Source organism: Anopheles bellator, chromosome 2 (genome assembly GCF_943735745.2).
Source record: "Anopheles bellator chromosome 2, idAnoBellAS_SP24_06.2, whole genome shotgun sequence".
In the NCBI taxonomy this organism is placed as follows: Eukaryota; Metazoa; Arthropoda; class Insecta; order Diptera; family Culicidae; genus Anopheles; species Anopheles bellator.
In genome coordinates this window covers 42,501,338-42,517,572 of record NC_071286.1, presented here as the reverse complement: position 1 = coordinate 42,517,572, position 16,235 = coordinate 42,501,338, and the positions used below count along the sequence as shown (strand labels likewise).

The following is a 16,235-nucleotide window of genomic DNA, read 5'->3' as shown; positions in this document are numbered from 1 at the left end:
ATCCCAAACCGAGTTACACGAAGGGCTGAACGATACGACAAAGGCTACGCTTTCTTAACGATTTTAGAAAAAGGGACAACCGAAACCTTAACAGGTAGTTTGTTGTTAGCGAACAATTGCTTCTATCTATTAGCTTAATGCGTCCTTTTCTCGTGTACTGCTCAACAAATATTTTAAAACTACAAATATATTTTGTATTGTTCCTCTAAGAATTATTTAGTTTTCATCTTCAGTTAAGTTCGTCATTCGAAAAGACAATGTAAGTATGGTTAAATAGAAGATATCTTAAAAGACTGCGTTTATGCTATGGATCATGAATAGTCTTGTTTTATGGCCTTTAATTTTATTACTCCTGCTCCTGCAAAAAGATGTTTATTAGTGAATATTTTCTCAATCGTTTAAAGAAAAGTTATATGGAACAATAGTTAAACGAATGTTCTTAATCGCACATCAATGATACTTGGACAATATGTTTAAGTTTTAATTCGAAAAATATTCTTCCCGCGATTCAATTCTATACAGGAAAAGGTCAATAAAAATGCCCTACGATGTAATCCACAAAACGCCAAACCTTTACCTGTTATCCTTGCTTAGTTTCTTTCTGCTGTGTAAAACTTGAAACGGAATCTCGTTATTTATGTTTCCACGCTACTTCGTGTAGCTTGTTCAATTTCTAATGGTTTTATTCCGATAAAAGATAAATAACATACACGCATTCACAGCCGCGAAGTAATGTTTGCACAACTTGAATGAAATGCGATTTTACAACTACTACCTATCCCCCGCACCCATAGTGACCCCCGTAGCCTAGCCTAGTAATCAAACGGTTGGAAGGCCACACGCTCTTCACCGCACCGTCCATCACTACCGATGGTTGACTGGCTTTCGGATGATCGCTTCAGTAGGTTCACATAAGTGATCAGATACTTGACTAGGTTTTCATCTAAGAAAATGACCACCCTTCTTTCGCTATCATCGAGGACGGACTTATCAGATGTTTGTGCTTCATTATCATCGGGATCAATCGTCGAATCCGTACCATCGTTCAGACCCCGTACACCTGACTGATCTTCCTCGTTCACGGATTCCACGTCTATTATGACGGATGATCGTCGTTCGTTGATCGAATCGATAGCTGGGCCGCCATCGGCAGACACTCCCAGTAGCACTCCTTCCGATTTTTCGCGTAGTTTGCTAGACAATTGTGGAGCCGCATCCGTCCCTTGTGACCGTACCCGTCCACTTTTGACCGGTACTTTGCTATAGTAGTGCTGCAGGGTAGGTCCGGCAATGCGTGGCAGTTGCATGGTCGAGTCCCGCACAAAATCGTACGTACGGCTCGAAATCGGATATTGATCGAACGAGGATGGTGGAGGAAGCTTTGGTCGAACGCGTATGGTTAGGCGTGTCGAATCACTTTCCTCGTCCGTGTTGACGAAGAATACCGTTTTAAGGTCAAGCACTTCCACCAGCTGGCAGTCGTGGACGTCGTACAGGACCAGAGCCTTACTGTAGATCGCCACCAGAACGAGACGATATTCACCGGACGCCGTGCAGAGTGTGGCCTGCACGGTGAACAGGAGTGATCCTTCGCAGGCCGCATGCGGTTCCCAGAGAGCTTTATGGGAGACCGGTTCGAGATGTTGCAGTGTTTGACGTGCAAGTTTGGGTGTTGGTAGCGTATTGTAGCCCACACTGTGAAGCATTCCCTGGCCAGTGAGAGCCACCAGTTCCGCTGCACCACTAATCGGCTTCGTGAATGCACCGACGATGCCCTTGCCGACTCCGGTAACCACACCGATTGGGTTCGTGGCTTGCAGTGGATGATGTGCCAGACCGCCGACCGCACCGAGCAAACTAATCCCCAGCCCAGTTAGACCTTGGGTAAAACCGTCGGTCATACCTTGTGGACGACGACGACGCAGTGCGTCTGTGCGCTGAACATGCTCCGTATCGAGCGTGAGACGGTCCAGATTGCGAGATACCGATTGGGCCAGTTTCGTTACTGAGTTCACTGTTCCGGCGGTGACGTTTCGAATCAGTGAAGCCGAACCATGCGTTACGCCCATCAGGAAACCCCACGGACCACGGAACAAACCTTGCACTGGTAAGGACACGAAGTCACGCAAGCCGCTCGTAACCGATCTGGCTAATCCACTGGGACTGCCCAGAATCTCAAGGGATCCAATCACCCACCCACCGCCAAAGATGGCACCCGAGAGGTAGTGCATGCCGACCGCATTACCAAACTTGATCGGAAGTGTCCGAATGGCGCGTCGCTCGAATGCAGCGAACTCAAGGGGGCTGTGGTCGAGGGCGATGTAGAGCCGCATGCAAGCGTGCACCGATAGCAGTACGTTGAGGGGCTCGATACGAATGGTGCGGAACTTGATCGGTTCCGCTAGGTACAAAGCTTGCTGGAGCACCACCCGTGGTATTAGGGTTTCGCCTCGTTCGCACCGCACTCTGATATTCCGCAGTGCGCTATCGGGTTCTTGCAACATTTCCGCCGGCAGACACTCGACCAGATAGTCGACCAGAACGTTAATGTACGTGTCTTCGATGTATGCACGAATTGGGTTGATTTTCAGGCGCACTGCTTCCACATTTGTCCACTCCTCATTTGCCAGCTCGCACTCGAGCGTACAGAGGGCAACCCGTGCCAGTTGCTCCAGATGATCCTCCAATCGATAGTGGTTAGGAAGCTGAGCAACGACACACTTCCGTTGCTTTGCCTCGTGATCTTCGCTGCATAGAACAACGGGAAAATCGTACTCTCCGTCGGTGTGCAACTCGTTGTCTACCTGAATGTTGACACAATTCAACACGGCTTTGCTTCCTCCTGCTCTTCCGGACGGCTCTGCATTTCGATCCAATCGCACACCAATTCGATCGAAATTAAACGAAATGACGTCCTTCTTCTGACAACCCTGTTCCGGTCGATCGTGGAACAGTGTGATCATCAGCGATCGGAAGAAGCTCTGAACCTGAACCGTTTTCTCTTCTGCAAGCTGCCTGCCGTTAGCATTCATCTCGGAAGAACCCAACAGTTGATCGAAATCGGTCGGAGTTTGATCGACGAACGTATTGTGGCCTGAAGCTTCCGCCTCCGGCTGCGGTTCTGGTCGTATTGGGTTCGAAAGCCGCGTTCGAATGTCTTTGGCCGAAAACTCCAAATCCTGACTGATGTAATCAATCACGAGATGTGTTGTGCGGTTGCGTATCCGTACCGCTAGCTTCAAATCACCGTAAAGCGGAATGTTCAGAAAGATGCTCTTGTTTTCATCGGTCTTGACAGGATGCGACCATCGGATAGCGCTACCACTGACACAGGCAAAGATGAGCGCCAGTTCCTGCGTTTCCTGTGCTTCCGGAAACAGTTCGTCCAGCGAGGGGGGCGTGTAATAGATAGTTTGACGCGATCCTACCATCTGGTACCAGGTTAAATTGGAATCTACAACTTCAGAAATAGCTGCCGCTGCCTTGTTCGGCTGAACCGTATCCGATTGAGCGACATAGATGTGGAAATCCGTTCGATTCTCGATGGCGTACGATGGGCATGGGTCGTCGAAAATTGACAAATACGATTGGCCCTGGTGCGTTATGATCGACAGCGACAGCGGATGATTGCGGCCCTCGAATGGCACGCTGAACGATTTCCTCGAAACGAGTTTGTTGAGAAAGATGGGTGCCGAAAAGTCGCTTCCATTTTCGCGCCGCTGGTACACGGTCAGGTAGTGGTTGAAACTAACACTCGACTTGATCTTCGCTTTGCGTTGCGAGATATTATTGAACATCGTTATCACACTGCCCCTGGGACTTTGGCGAAAATGAAGAGAGAAATGAAGAGTCGAACATTATCGCGGAGTCTGCCAGCTAAGCTTATCGTAAGTCTTGTTTGAATACTTACTTTTCACATTTGGGGGCATTTTTTGGAAGACTGTAGCAGCAACTATGAGGTCCAGAGTTGGTCAGTTTTAACTGATCGATCCGTTCGTTAGCAGGCAGCGCAAATGACCAGCAATGCAGACTGATGCTAGAATAGTTTGTAATCACAAACTGAGACGCCAAGATGAAAACCCGTGTCTTGTGTTCTGTGATAGAAGCTAGGACTAGATTCATGATCTGAGAAGAAGAGACATTTGTTTTAAATGGTTAGTTCGGTTGTTTAATAAATAATTATAAATGTTATTCATTGCAATCTATATTTAAAGTTGTTGAAAGAATGATGTGCGTGGGAAAAGTCTGACGGAATAGTCTGCAAAATAAGGCACGTTTTTCAACATACCTACGAACCACAACAAACCATGACCTACGAACCACAAAAACCACACCCAGAAGCAAGTTCAGTAAACGACAAGAAAAGGAAGGCGCGGAAGATAAATAAGCCAGAAAGGGCATTGACTTTTCAATGTCGCTGTGGTACGATGTTTTACTGAGGCAAATCAGTAGATACCGTTACTAATATTCTTTGGAATACTTTAGACAATATTTTTAAACATTGTTTTACCGCTTCCCTTTGAAAGAGGGGAAAAGTCGTATATTCATCTACTTAATATTTAAGAATGAAAGTAGTGTCTGACAGTGCCAGGGAGCCATCTTTCGAATTGGAAATGATGCATCGATGAAAGGGAGGCATTTTCAAACATCAAAGCAACTGGGTTTAACTGCACTTTAGTTGATCAAACCAATCGTTCCAATTATTGAAATGGCCACAACGGATATTTTGGCATTTAAATAGCAAAAGCAAAACGAAATGCTGATAATACGGCTTTGTCCGTTAAGAAAAGATAAAAAGAATTCAATTGATTAAAAAAGAAAAACAGATTGCGCTTGGCTCATGAAAATGCAAATATTTACATTCAGCTAACAAATACCGTGCCGAGCACTTCGCGTGAAGCCAGCCTCCAAACGCAGTGGAGCCACGCGACATACGTGCGTGAAACGAACAGCAACTCATCACCGTCGTCACCGTCTGACGGTGTATGGCGCTGTCGTGCCTCTGTGAGTTGACTAGGTCTCCCTCGTCGAAGTGTCTTCCAAGAGATACGCACCACTGTTGTCTAGCTGATAAGACATCATTTGAGCGTATATAATAGAGCGATAGGGTGGCTTAAACAGTTGGTTCTGTTGCAGAACGTTCGCAAACTAACCGCATAGACCGTGTATGAGTGAGAGGATCGACTTGGAACATAAAGGGCACATAAAACCGGTCCGTGGGTAAATTGTGTCGTTCAGTCGGCTATCGCGCGACAATCGACGACGTCGTCGGTGATATAGTGAAAGTGATCACAACGGTGGTGGATTCTGTTTCCGAGGCTTTCCCTTGCTGCTTGTAGAAATGGAGTATCGTGTAAGCGCACCGGCGGTCCTACGCGAACCGCTGGTCGTACCGGACAAATTGCTGATGGGACCGGGACCCTCGAATGCTCCGCAACGCGTGCTCGATGCCATGAGTCGCCCCATACTGGGCCACCTGCACCCAGAAACGTTGAAGATCATGGACGACATCAAAGAGGGCGTACGGTACCTCTTCCAGACACGTAACGCGGCCACTTTCTGTCTGAGCGCTTCGGGCCACGGCGGTATGGAGGCGACACTGTGCAATCTGCTCGAAGACGGTGACGTAGTGCTAATCGGTCACACCGGTCACTGGGGAGACCGGGCGGCTGATATGGCTTCCCGCTACGGTGCGGACGTGCAAATGGTCCGCGCAGCGCAGGGAAAGGCGCTCACCCTGGACGAGATTCGTAAAGCCATCCGAACCCACCGGCCAGCGGTACTGTTTCTGACGCAAGGGGACTCCTCGACCGGCGTCCTGCAAGGTCTGGAAGGTGTCGGTCCTCTTTGCCGCGAAAACAACTGTCTGCTGATCGTGGACACCGTTGCGTCGCTCGGCGGTACAACGTTCGAGATGGACCGCTGGGAGATCGATGCCGTTTACACTGGTTCGCAGAAAGTACTCGGTGCACCACCGGGAATAACTCCGATTTCCTTCAACCATCGCGCAGTGTAAGTCCGCTAGAGACGCAGCGACAAAACAGCCGTCTTATCAACGGTCCGCTATTTAGTTAAAGTTTAAAGAACGTCTTTTTTTGTGCTTCTTTTCGACTCTTCATCTGCTGCACCATCGTCTGATAACCGATGGAATCTACCACTAGTGAGCGATATTTACGCCGTCAGACGAAGGTTAAGGTTTACTACTGGGACCTATCGCTCATCGGAGATTACTGGGGCTGCTTCGGAAGACCACGCATGTAAGCCGCGATCGAGCGTAATGCCGAAAAGATCACGTTCTCTGCAATCACGCTTTCTCTCTCTCTAACTTACACATACTTCACCTGGTTTAGCTACCACCACACGGTTTCATCAACTCTGCTGTACGGTTTGCGTGAAGCCATTGCGTTGGCGTGCGAAGAATCGCTTCCTTCACTCATCAGCCGACATCAAGACTGCGCCCGACGGTTGTACCATGGTCTAGTAGAGCTTGGTTTTGAGCTTTACGCTGATGAGCGCGATCGGCTAGCAACGGTGACCACGATTCGTGTGCCGCAGGGCGTCGACTGGCTGCAGGTTGCACAGTACGCGATGAAAATGTTCCGTGTCGAGATTAGCGGTGGTCTGGGACCGACCGCCGGGCAAGTGTTTCGCATTGGCTTGATGGGTCAGAACGCTACGAGCGAGCGGGTCGATCGTGTTTTGCAGGTGTTTAAAGATTCAGTTAAAGCCGTTAAGCCAGACTTCGTGTTTCCAAAGACGACGGCAAAAATGTAAGAACAGTTTAAATTGAACGCATTCCCCACAGCATCTTCATGAATGATCCAATATAAATGAAACAAGTGAAATTACGTTTGTCCAGAATCCGATAAATAAAATATCCTAAAGTTTAGGCAATATTGATCGACTTACTCCACTTTCGTTGCGAATACTGATGTCGATCGCGCCGTCCAGTGGAAGGACGGCATAACTGGTAGCGGTCTGCCTTTGGGTCGAATCTGGTGCATGGATGTGAATGAAATCCGACTGCAGTTGCTGATTAAGACCGACATGCATCTCGAGCGTGAAGCCCGTCTCCACGTGGACCGGCATGATGATGCTGTTCGGGGCAATGATGTTCGTGTCGTTACTGTTCCCGCTCCTTAATCGCACTTCGCAGTCGAGCTGATTGATGAACAGTGCCCACGGGGCAATGCTGAGCATAAGGCAGCAAGACATTTCATATGCTGCCGAGCAGCGGTAGAGTGGAAACGTGGCCTCCTGAATGGAATTCTCTCGCCGGCAACGCAGCTCTTCCTCACGCGAACACGGCCAACCGCTGTGACATTGGTCCGCTTTCAGTGCCGCGAGGGCTGCTTCAACGCTACGTAAACGAGCGGGTACCTGGAAGAACGTTTTTCCATCGATCAGCCGGTAGGATAGCAATGCTTTGCGCTTATCTTCGCCATGCAGCGAGTTAAAGTCCATTCGAAACGTGAGTTCATGCTCATCGGAGTTGGTCCCGGCGAGATCGAGCTGCCTTCGCTGTCCCTGACCGTAGACCGAAAACGTTCGATCGATCTTCTCCTCGTAGGCCTACAGGGAACGAAAAATAGGTTAACGCTGGAGAATGTGCTCAAAACCCACCATCACTTACCGTCGTGTTAACCGTTAGAAATGATTCAATCATAAATAAAGGCCACACGATCACGAGCACCCGCTCCAATGCCTCTCCAGTGGCCGCGTTGGATTGTCTGCTTTCAGTAATCTTTTCGCGCACAATTCGAACCCAAAAGCTGAGGTAGCCTTCGCGAGTGATTGTTGCACTGGGCACCTTTACCAGGTACGGCATCATACCACCGTTCATGATTTCCCGCAACGGAACGTCACCCGACCAGCTAACCTTGCCGGCTTCACCTTCGATCGCAATGTTGATGCTTTGCTGGTTGCGATTGTTGGCCGCAGCAAACAGATTCAGACTGTCACCCGACGGACCGACCACGAAGCTGCTCGTCGTGTAGTTACGCTCACTGTTTGGGATGATTTTGTAGTACCGATATTGGAAGCGTAACGGTTGTGCGGTCATATTACAGAAGCTGATTTGTCCCTCTATCGTTACGCTGCACTGAGTGCCCGAGGAAAGGCTTTCTACGCGAACGAGTAGCATCCGCTCGTCAATCATGTCTTCTTCGAAGATGGATTGCACCGTCACCTGACGGAGCCCTTCGGTGGATACATCGAACGGTTCGGTCGTTATTTGCGTTGTGCCCTCGGTGAAGTAAATCTGCAACTGCTGCCGATGGCGGCAGCTTCGGAAAGCATAGAGACACAGTTCGTTGGGTGCGAGGAAGATCATCTCTGGCGTGTCGACCTGTCCGAATTTTAGCACCACCTGTGTCCGATTGCACACGATGTACTTGCTGTACAGTGTGAGCGCTTCCTGTGCGGACACATCTCCACTTCCATTCCATAGCCGTTGTGCAACAGCAAGATTGTAACCAACCGAAGGTCCGTATCGTACGGCGATATCGTCGGAGATGGTTTTCACCTCTAGTGCGGTGTCCGAGATCCAGCTATACGCCTTCAGGTTGCTCACTTCCACCACGTTCTCGAACGTGAAATGATTGTAATCCAGCAAATCACAGCGCAGATTTAGCTCCGCATTGACAAACACGTCCAAACTATCGTAAATCGAACACTGGCCACGCATACGTCGGACATTCAGCATCATAAACTTGTGCGCTCCGAATTCGGCCGTCTCCCGACAGATACGGTACCGCTCGAACGGCTTGGGTAGCTTCCGCTGGGTGTCGAACCGGAAGCAGTTGAACAAATTCACCTGCACCGGGCTGAGATCCACAATGGAGTCCACGTTCGGCACGAGGTCGGCACTGAACATTGAGTCGACACGCATGCAAGCCACGAAAATCTTCGGATGCAGCCGATATGGTAAACTGACCACACGCTGCCCCGCCAGGTACGTACTATCCGATAGCACATCGGTGATGGTGCTAAATAAACCACGGCTACTCCCAGGAGCTTCACGGACGTCACCGTCGTTGTCTTCGTTCCCATCGGATCTTTCACCCCTCTCCGAGTGTGACGTAGCCCGTAAAGATCCTTCCTCGTAAACTACATTCTGCGTCATTACGATGCGCCAAATGGCCGAGGCAATCTTGCGTGTTGGTAGTCTGAGCAATGTTTTATCATTTTCCGAAAGCGTAAACTGACAAACTTCCACGAAGCTTGAATTAATTTCCGAATAGTGCTCGAGCTTACACTGAATGTTCACAGATTTGGAAGTCTACGGAGAGAACAAGTTAAACGTCAGAACATGCACCCTGCAACGGAAGCCTTCACTTACATTCATCGGAACAGGATAGACGATTACTTGGTGCAGTGCCCTCGGTTGCGGATATCGCCAGCAAATGATGCCAACCTCACGGTTAATGATTTTTATCTGATACGGTAACGGTAGTTCGTTAATCTTCATCGATTCGATAAACTGGAACGCACCCGCTCTGAAAAAAGAACCCAAAACATTACGAACTACAATAAACGCTCCTCACTTTGCAACTTCTTTACCTTAAATCATCCTGGTAGTGTTCTTCCTGCATTCCCTTCGATCTTTTCCCTTCCAAGCGTGGCGGTACGATCGGTATGAGTAGTTCACGACTTGGCGTCATATTGGCACTACCCACCGACTTCGCTTTGTTTTTGGTGGATGACTTTTTTTTCGATTCTCCCGCCACTAGCAAACGCTCCATTTGCTGTTGAATGACTGTTGCTTGTGTGAACAAATCTGGACTTAAATCCAGCTGTAGATAGGACGATTTTAGCTTTATTTGCACTAGAGGATCGCGCTTCCAGTACTCTTGGGCGATCGTCAGTTGCAGTTGGAATGAAAACGGGTGCAGTATCACGAACGTTCCTGAACCGAGCATTAATTCGCCCATATCCAGGCAGAATATGATCCGCTCTGGGCGTTCTTGTATCCGGATGGAGGATTCCACGGAGGAGAACGATAATTTCATGCTGTAAGGAGTGCGATCACCGCCATCCTCTTCGTTTACTAAGTGCAGCATAACTTGCGCTAGTTCGATCTGTATTTTCTCGACATCAAAAAGCTGTGACCGTATCAGACGGAACTTGTTTCTACTTAGCACCGGTTTTGGCAGTGGACTTGCGGTTCCCGTCGCACGATCACTGCGAGAACCGAGTGGAGGGTTAAAAATTTCACTTAAAACACCCGCCAGTTCGATCAACTGCGTGGTTTTACCGGGACAAACGGTACATTTGATGGGCCTCTTAAAGGCAACCCGTAGCTCGCTGCTCTTTTTGGTGTGACTGTTTACGAATCGAGTTTTCACGAACGGTTGCGGAATGCCGAGCTCGTCCGGTTCGCCAGCTAGGGTTCTAACGACATTTTCATCACCCACCGCGATCGTTACATCGAACAGTGAAAGTTGCAGCACCCGTTCGAGCAAATTCAATGACACTAGGGCGTTCGGTTGAGCGAAAGACAATCGCAGTGTCGGTCCGTCGATGCGACCACGCTCGTGGAGATTAATTTTGAAGTAGCCACCGAGGAAACATATCTCGTACGGGATGATTGGATTTTGCTGGGCAACGGACGGCCTGCTGCGGTTGCTGGATTTTGCATTGCTATCCGATGATATGGAAGAAATCTTGCGCTGCCGCTGGCCGCTCCGGCGACTGCTACTAGAAGTAGGTCGTTTGCCATCCGACGTGCGGTAAGATTCAAGCCCGGAATCTTCCTCGCATCTCGATAACTTTGAGTTTGTTCTGCGGTGACGATGGGAGGACGGAACTGAGTCGCGGTACGATTTTACCGACTCCCTGCTACCATCCTCGGTGACGATGGGTTTCGCGGAGCCAGTACTGTTCTGCTGTTCACTGGCGGTTTCAACGACGGTACTACTGCTTCTCGAGCACGGTATTGTGGTAACGATGGATGAAGACCGCGAAGTAGGTGCAGGAAACAGGAACGCATTGATTTCGTTTGCTTTTTGCAGGAGTTTCTGCACCAACCATAACTGTTCGAGATCCACATCGATCAGTAGGTCCGACATGCAGTTCAATTCCATCGCCAGACTGCAAATCAGCACGTTCTTGTAGATGATGCATGGTGCGTAGATGATGGAAAAGTTGAATTCCTTAAAAACGGTCACAACTTCGAAGTGAGACATTCGTTGCACGCCCTGTTGAAGATTGTTCCACTCGAAGGCTGGATTGTCGTGATGAGTGGTGGACGATTGCTGCTCCTGCAGGTATCGTACCACATCTTCCCAAACACCCGTACTGAGCGAGATCTCTTTCAGCAGAAGCTCGTACTGGCGATCCTCAATCTTCGAGCCCGGCACGTTCAAGATGCGCATTTGGGCTGCCTTCGTGTACACGTCCGGACGTAACGGAACACGGCAGATCGGATTCTCCACGTTGTGGTGTACGGTGATGGAGGTAACTTTCAGAATGTAGACCGAACAAGGACTTCTCTGTACGCTTCTATCGGGCGAACGGGTACGAAGAGGTAGAAACACCGTTATTCCTTTGCTGGCAAACAGGATGAGCGGCAAATCCTTTACGCTAACCACGGATGATGGTGGGCCGTTATTGGGTGTAGTATTAGAAGCATCCTCGATAGTATCGGGGGCACGGAAAGCGTGTACCATTTTCAAACATTCACCCAACAATTCGAGGTCCAATCGCAGATCTATTTGCTCCATTTTGATCAACACTTCGACCAACGTTTCGTTGTGCTCCCGCGACCGTTTTATCGCATCCCACTTCGAGTGGACATTTTGCGTTTCTGCCCGGGTGACTGTCATGCTGAAGAACGTATCGGTGCCGGTCGATTTACTCGATTCACTGGAATCGCCCGTTTGGACCGTTATCGCAAGTGCCTCGTTGCGACACCAGCCGGGTTTCGGGGTGTCGCTCCACTCGTAACATGTACCACTCATGGAACCGACTTTAGCCTTCACCTGCGAGTACACTTCCTGCTTGTCAAGGGAGTAAATAATGTCTTCAAACTCTACCGTTAGCTTGATGCGCTCCCTGTGCTGCTCGTCGCGCGTAATACAGCTTACGGTGAGCTTCGAGAATGTCCACTGCAACCAGAGTGACGGCATAATGGCACAATCCCCGCGTGTCGCCGTGTTATCTTTGAGCGTTTCTTCCGAGCCACCGCTCGAGTTGTGCGTCAGGTCGAGAAACTCCTTCAGATCTGCCGCCGCGATCGAGCTGCCACCCGAGAGTGGGGCGATTTCGAGAAACTGATGCTTTGATTCCGTTTTGCCACCGACAGCCGCCACTCGGCCGTTCGCTGACACCCTAGACTGCAGCATCGGTAAGCACATCAGCCGATCAATTGTATCGCGTATTAGAGCAAGCTGCTCTTTAAGCACCGTTAAGCGAAACGGTGACGTATCGACGTGGAAGCAGACTGACGATGGGACCGTTGCGGCAGTTTCGGAATTAAAGTTGAGCACCATCGAAATGTTTGTCGTCGTTTCGTCCAGCAGCTTGTTCATTTCACCGTGCTGGTACGTCCAGCTCGAAGCATTGGCCAGCGAAATCGTCCACGGGAAGCTGTCTTTCTCCGATGGCCAAACGCTTTTGGCAATGCTGATCGGAAATCGGGTAATCGAACTGGAGAGTGTTTGACATTTGAAGGCGGAGTTCACGGTGATCAGTGGAAGTCTAAAAAACAAATCGCGAGTAAAATATTATTTAGATACTAGTTTAAGCTTTTTGGTGGTTCCTCACTTACTTGAGCATAAAAATTTCATTTTCACCAAACTCATCCTCAAGCGTGTCCGTGGAGTGGAAGATTATGTTTCTCACCGGAAGACACACGGTGAAATGGCTAACCTCCAGGTGAAAGATGATTCTCTTCGCCAGTCGTGTCCAAAACTCTCCATTTTCCACCTGGGTTCCGGTCTCTTCTCTCGCATTGGATTCGTTTTGGTCCATTTCATCCACGCCTAGTGTCGACGTAGCACACGGTAGTGCGACAGGACCACCCGTGGGTCGACCAGCCTTGTCCGAGTTCGAATGGACGGAGGTTGCTGCTATGGAATGTTGCTTCTTACTGATGCTTCCAGACGGCGCATGTAACGATTGCTTGGTCAAGCCGGAAGTCAACCGAGCCCGTTGGCTTGAAAACGGTTGCCATTCAGCGAGCACAGCCTGTTGCCAGAGAGTGAGAAAGGCAAGGAAGTTCGGATCCAAGTTGAAACTTAGATCCAACAACTTCGCATACAGTAGCGGTGGATGTTCGATGCTGAAGTCAAACGATTTGGGAAGTTGAAAGATGACGGTCAGAAAGTCTTCATCTGTGGAATGGTCGGGCCAGAGGGCGGTAAGCGATTTTTCTCTACGAACATTCGCATCCTGGTACGTGAGAAGCTTCAGGCTACGAGCGACCAGCTTAAAACACTCGGTACGTTCTGCTTCGACCTTTCGGAGGTGAACGTACGAAAGCAGCAAATCTGCAGTCGCCAACGATTGTTGGGGCAGCGAAGTTTCTGCGGGAATGTGTTCTAAATCAATGTAGCTACGTGCGGCGGTTTCTTGTGTTAACAATGACTGGACGATCGAGGAGACGGTTAACGCCTGCAGTGGATTGGCGATTGCTTTCAAGTCGGTAACGGTTAAATTTTGTTCCACTTTGTTAAGCTCAGGGTTTGGCCATAGGGTCGGATGTATGAGAACGCGTTGCTGAAAGTTCATGCTGACCGCGGAGCAGACGCTTGCTTCAAATACCTCTTCCAAGGGATGTAACAGTTTCACCTGCAATCGTTCCAAATTACCCGAAATCGATTGATAGCACGCATCGAACAGCTTGGCTGGTGGTTCTGGCAGCTGACATGTGGTAAAAACCAGCCGATTCGGGTACAGTGGGGTCAGAATGTTACACTCTACGCGATTCAGCTGCAGGCGAAGTGATGGACGTGAAAGTGGTGCCTGTTTCCCGAGGCTTTGCTTGCGTGATACGATCAATCGCTGGTCCGTGCCGTGATCGAAGGAATGTAACTCGATCGTAGGGTTCTGCAATGTTATGTGAATCTGTCGCAGCGGAATTTCACTCATCAGTGCGTCGTAATCTTCTGCCGAAGGAGGTGGCAGCTGTGGCAACGTCGGCATTGGCTTCTCCTCGTAATATGGGGAATATTCGTAAAAATCCTTATACGAAGCCAGAGTCCTAAAGCGGTGGATAGTGTCGGCACAGAGTACGGCTCGGAACTTCCCGACATACGCCCGAATCATGTACTTTTCGGCAAGGTTGCTAAACTCCAGGTCACTTCCGAATTCCGACGTTCGCCGATCGTCCGGCAGTTGCACCTCGTGGATGATGTCGATTGCAATCGCCGGTGATTTCTGGAGTAAATACTCCTGATTGTAGGTGCTTAAGTGATAGTTCCAATTTACGTTGTACTTGCGACTACCTCCCGAGCTATCGCTGAAGAACGAATTCTGCAAATGAAGACATTCCTCACTGACTGGTAGGAGTTCCGTCGATGTGAAGATTTCTTTGACGGATACCCGTTGCCCGCAAGGGCAGTCTTCCAGCGATTGAACTTGAACGCGCGAAATACCGAGGGTAACATTGAACCATTTCATGCCGCAAGCGATCATTTCACCGTAGAAATTGTGAAAATCAAAGTGCAGTATCGGACTGTACTTGATCTTCTTGGTCGTACCCACAAGACCGTCGCCAATGAGTTCCTGCGTCTTGAAGATCATTCGCAGCTGATCGATATACACGCCCGCGTGCAGTATCCGAAAGTCATGCTCCTCCGAATGATCGCTTTCGTTTTCTTCGGGAAAAAAGGAAGGCAACAAGTTCCACGCCCATGCAATAAATGATTCCTGCCCGGCTTCATCCTCCAACTCGTGACTGCCGTCAGACGCAGGTTGAGCGGCTTCGGTTTTGATCTTTCCTTGCTTCAGTGCCAGTGCCAAATCGAACAAACGCATCAACATCGGGAACTGCTGTGACGAAACGTTGATGTCGAGAAACTTCGAGTGTACATCGATCCGCGTTAGCGATGAGCGGTCCTGCGATGAAACGTTGTACCGTACGAGCATACGCACTTCTAACGTACTGCGGTACAGGACCGGTTCTTGGCACACCTCGATTTTGCCTGCCGAGTTTCGTTTGTCCAAACATATCGTAAGGTCGACGATGTTGATTAGCTTCCGCAATGATACCTTCGTCGGGGACAAATCGATAAAAGCCGCATTCCAGAGGTAGTCGGCCGATTCCATCGAGAGCTGCTGGATGTTCATCGACACTACGATGTCTTCCTCCACATACTTCAGTATTACGTTATGGCATCGGATCGTGATGTTGTTCGCAATTTTGCTTATCAGCGAAGCCATATAACCGGGCGGAGGGGCCTCTTCGGTGCTTTTCCCCTTCCGCAGGGGATCCTTCTTGGGCAGGTTCCGTTCATTGGTGTCGCGTAGCTTCAGCACAAATTCGATGGTGTTGATCGTAATGACTATCGGTTCGGATGCTATCTTCGTCCACGGTACGCGTATCGAGAGCTCGTGGATGTGGCCGGACAGAAAGTTGAACGGTAATTGCAGTTCCTCCTCGAGGACGTCGAGCTTTAGATCGAGATTTTGAAACATTACCTCGCCACCCCATAGCGACACCTGCGAGTCTTCGGGACGGATGTTCTTCACGTACTTGTCCACGTAGCTAAGGATGATGGGTGTGATGTAGGATTCGATTTTAAACATTGTCTAACAGGTTCGCCAACCGGACGACGTTGCATCTATAGTACGTGAACCCCGACGTTGAGTTTTTAACCTCCAAATCTGACTGCTCCAAGGTTTGTGTTTCTAAATCTTTCGGTGACTAACTCTGAATCCACGTAGTCATCGCGATAGCAATGAGTGTAATACGATATCCGCTTTTTCTTCAGGACGGAACAGTGTAACATTCACGTTCAAAACCTCCTATTATCGTTATCGTGCTAAGGGTGGTGGATAAATTCCTTTCACCGTAGTCACAGCACTTCACGGTTCCGCCGTGATAACAACCTGCCAAATTTGCGATACGTTCAATTTTGTTCTCCAGCGCGAATCTGCGATGGTGTTAGTGCCGTCGGCGTAATCAAAATGCATAATCAAAACAAAACAACCAAACGTCAAATCCAGCTATTCTATTTTGATCGACGAAAGAGCGATTCATCGATTCATCGTTGGCACGGGGCACGCTCGCA

General features: G+C 49.3%; 2 protein-coding genes across 2 annotated transcripts; one reads left to right on the top strand and one right to left on the bottom strand.

Annotated features, from left to right (window-relative positions):
* Positions 1–646: 646 nt before the first annotated feature.
* LOC131208442 (intermembrane lipid transfer protein VPS13B) lies at positions 647–15,750 on the bottom strand. The gene is made up of 7 exons (XM_058201196.1): positions 12,770–15,750; positions 9,562–12,699; positions 9,341–9,497; positions 7,634–9,280; positions 6,910–7,572; positions 3,911–4,125; positions 647–3,819 (listed from the first exon to the last, which is right to left on the bottom strand). The coding sequence occupies exons 1-7, from the start codon at positions 15,748–15,750 to the stop codon at positions 813–815; spliced, it is 11,808 nt and encodes a 3,935-aa protein (XP_058057179.1). The 3' UTR covers positions 647–812.
* Positions 5,184–6,836, top strand: LOC131208458 (alanine--glyoxylate aminotransferase). Its single transcript, XM_058201219.1, has 3 exons — positions 5,184–6,012; positions 6,162–6,257; positions 6,351–6,836. Exons 1-3 carry the CDS (start codon positions 5,342–5,344, stop codon positions 6,772–6,774), a joined length of 1,191 nt encoding a protein of 396 aa, XP_058057202.1. The 5' UTR covers positions 5,184–5,341; the 3' UTR covers positions 6,775–6,836.
* Positions 15,751–16,235: the final 485 nt, after the last annotated feature.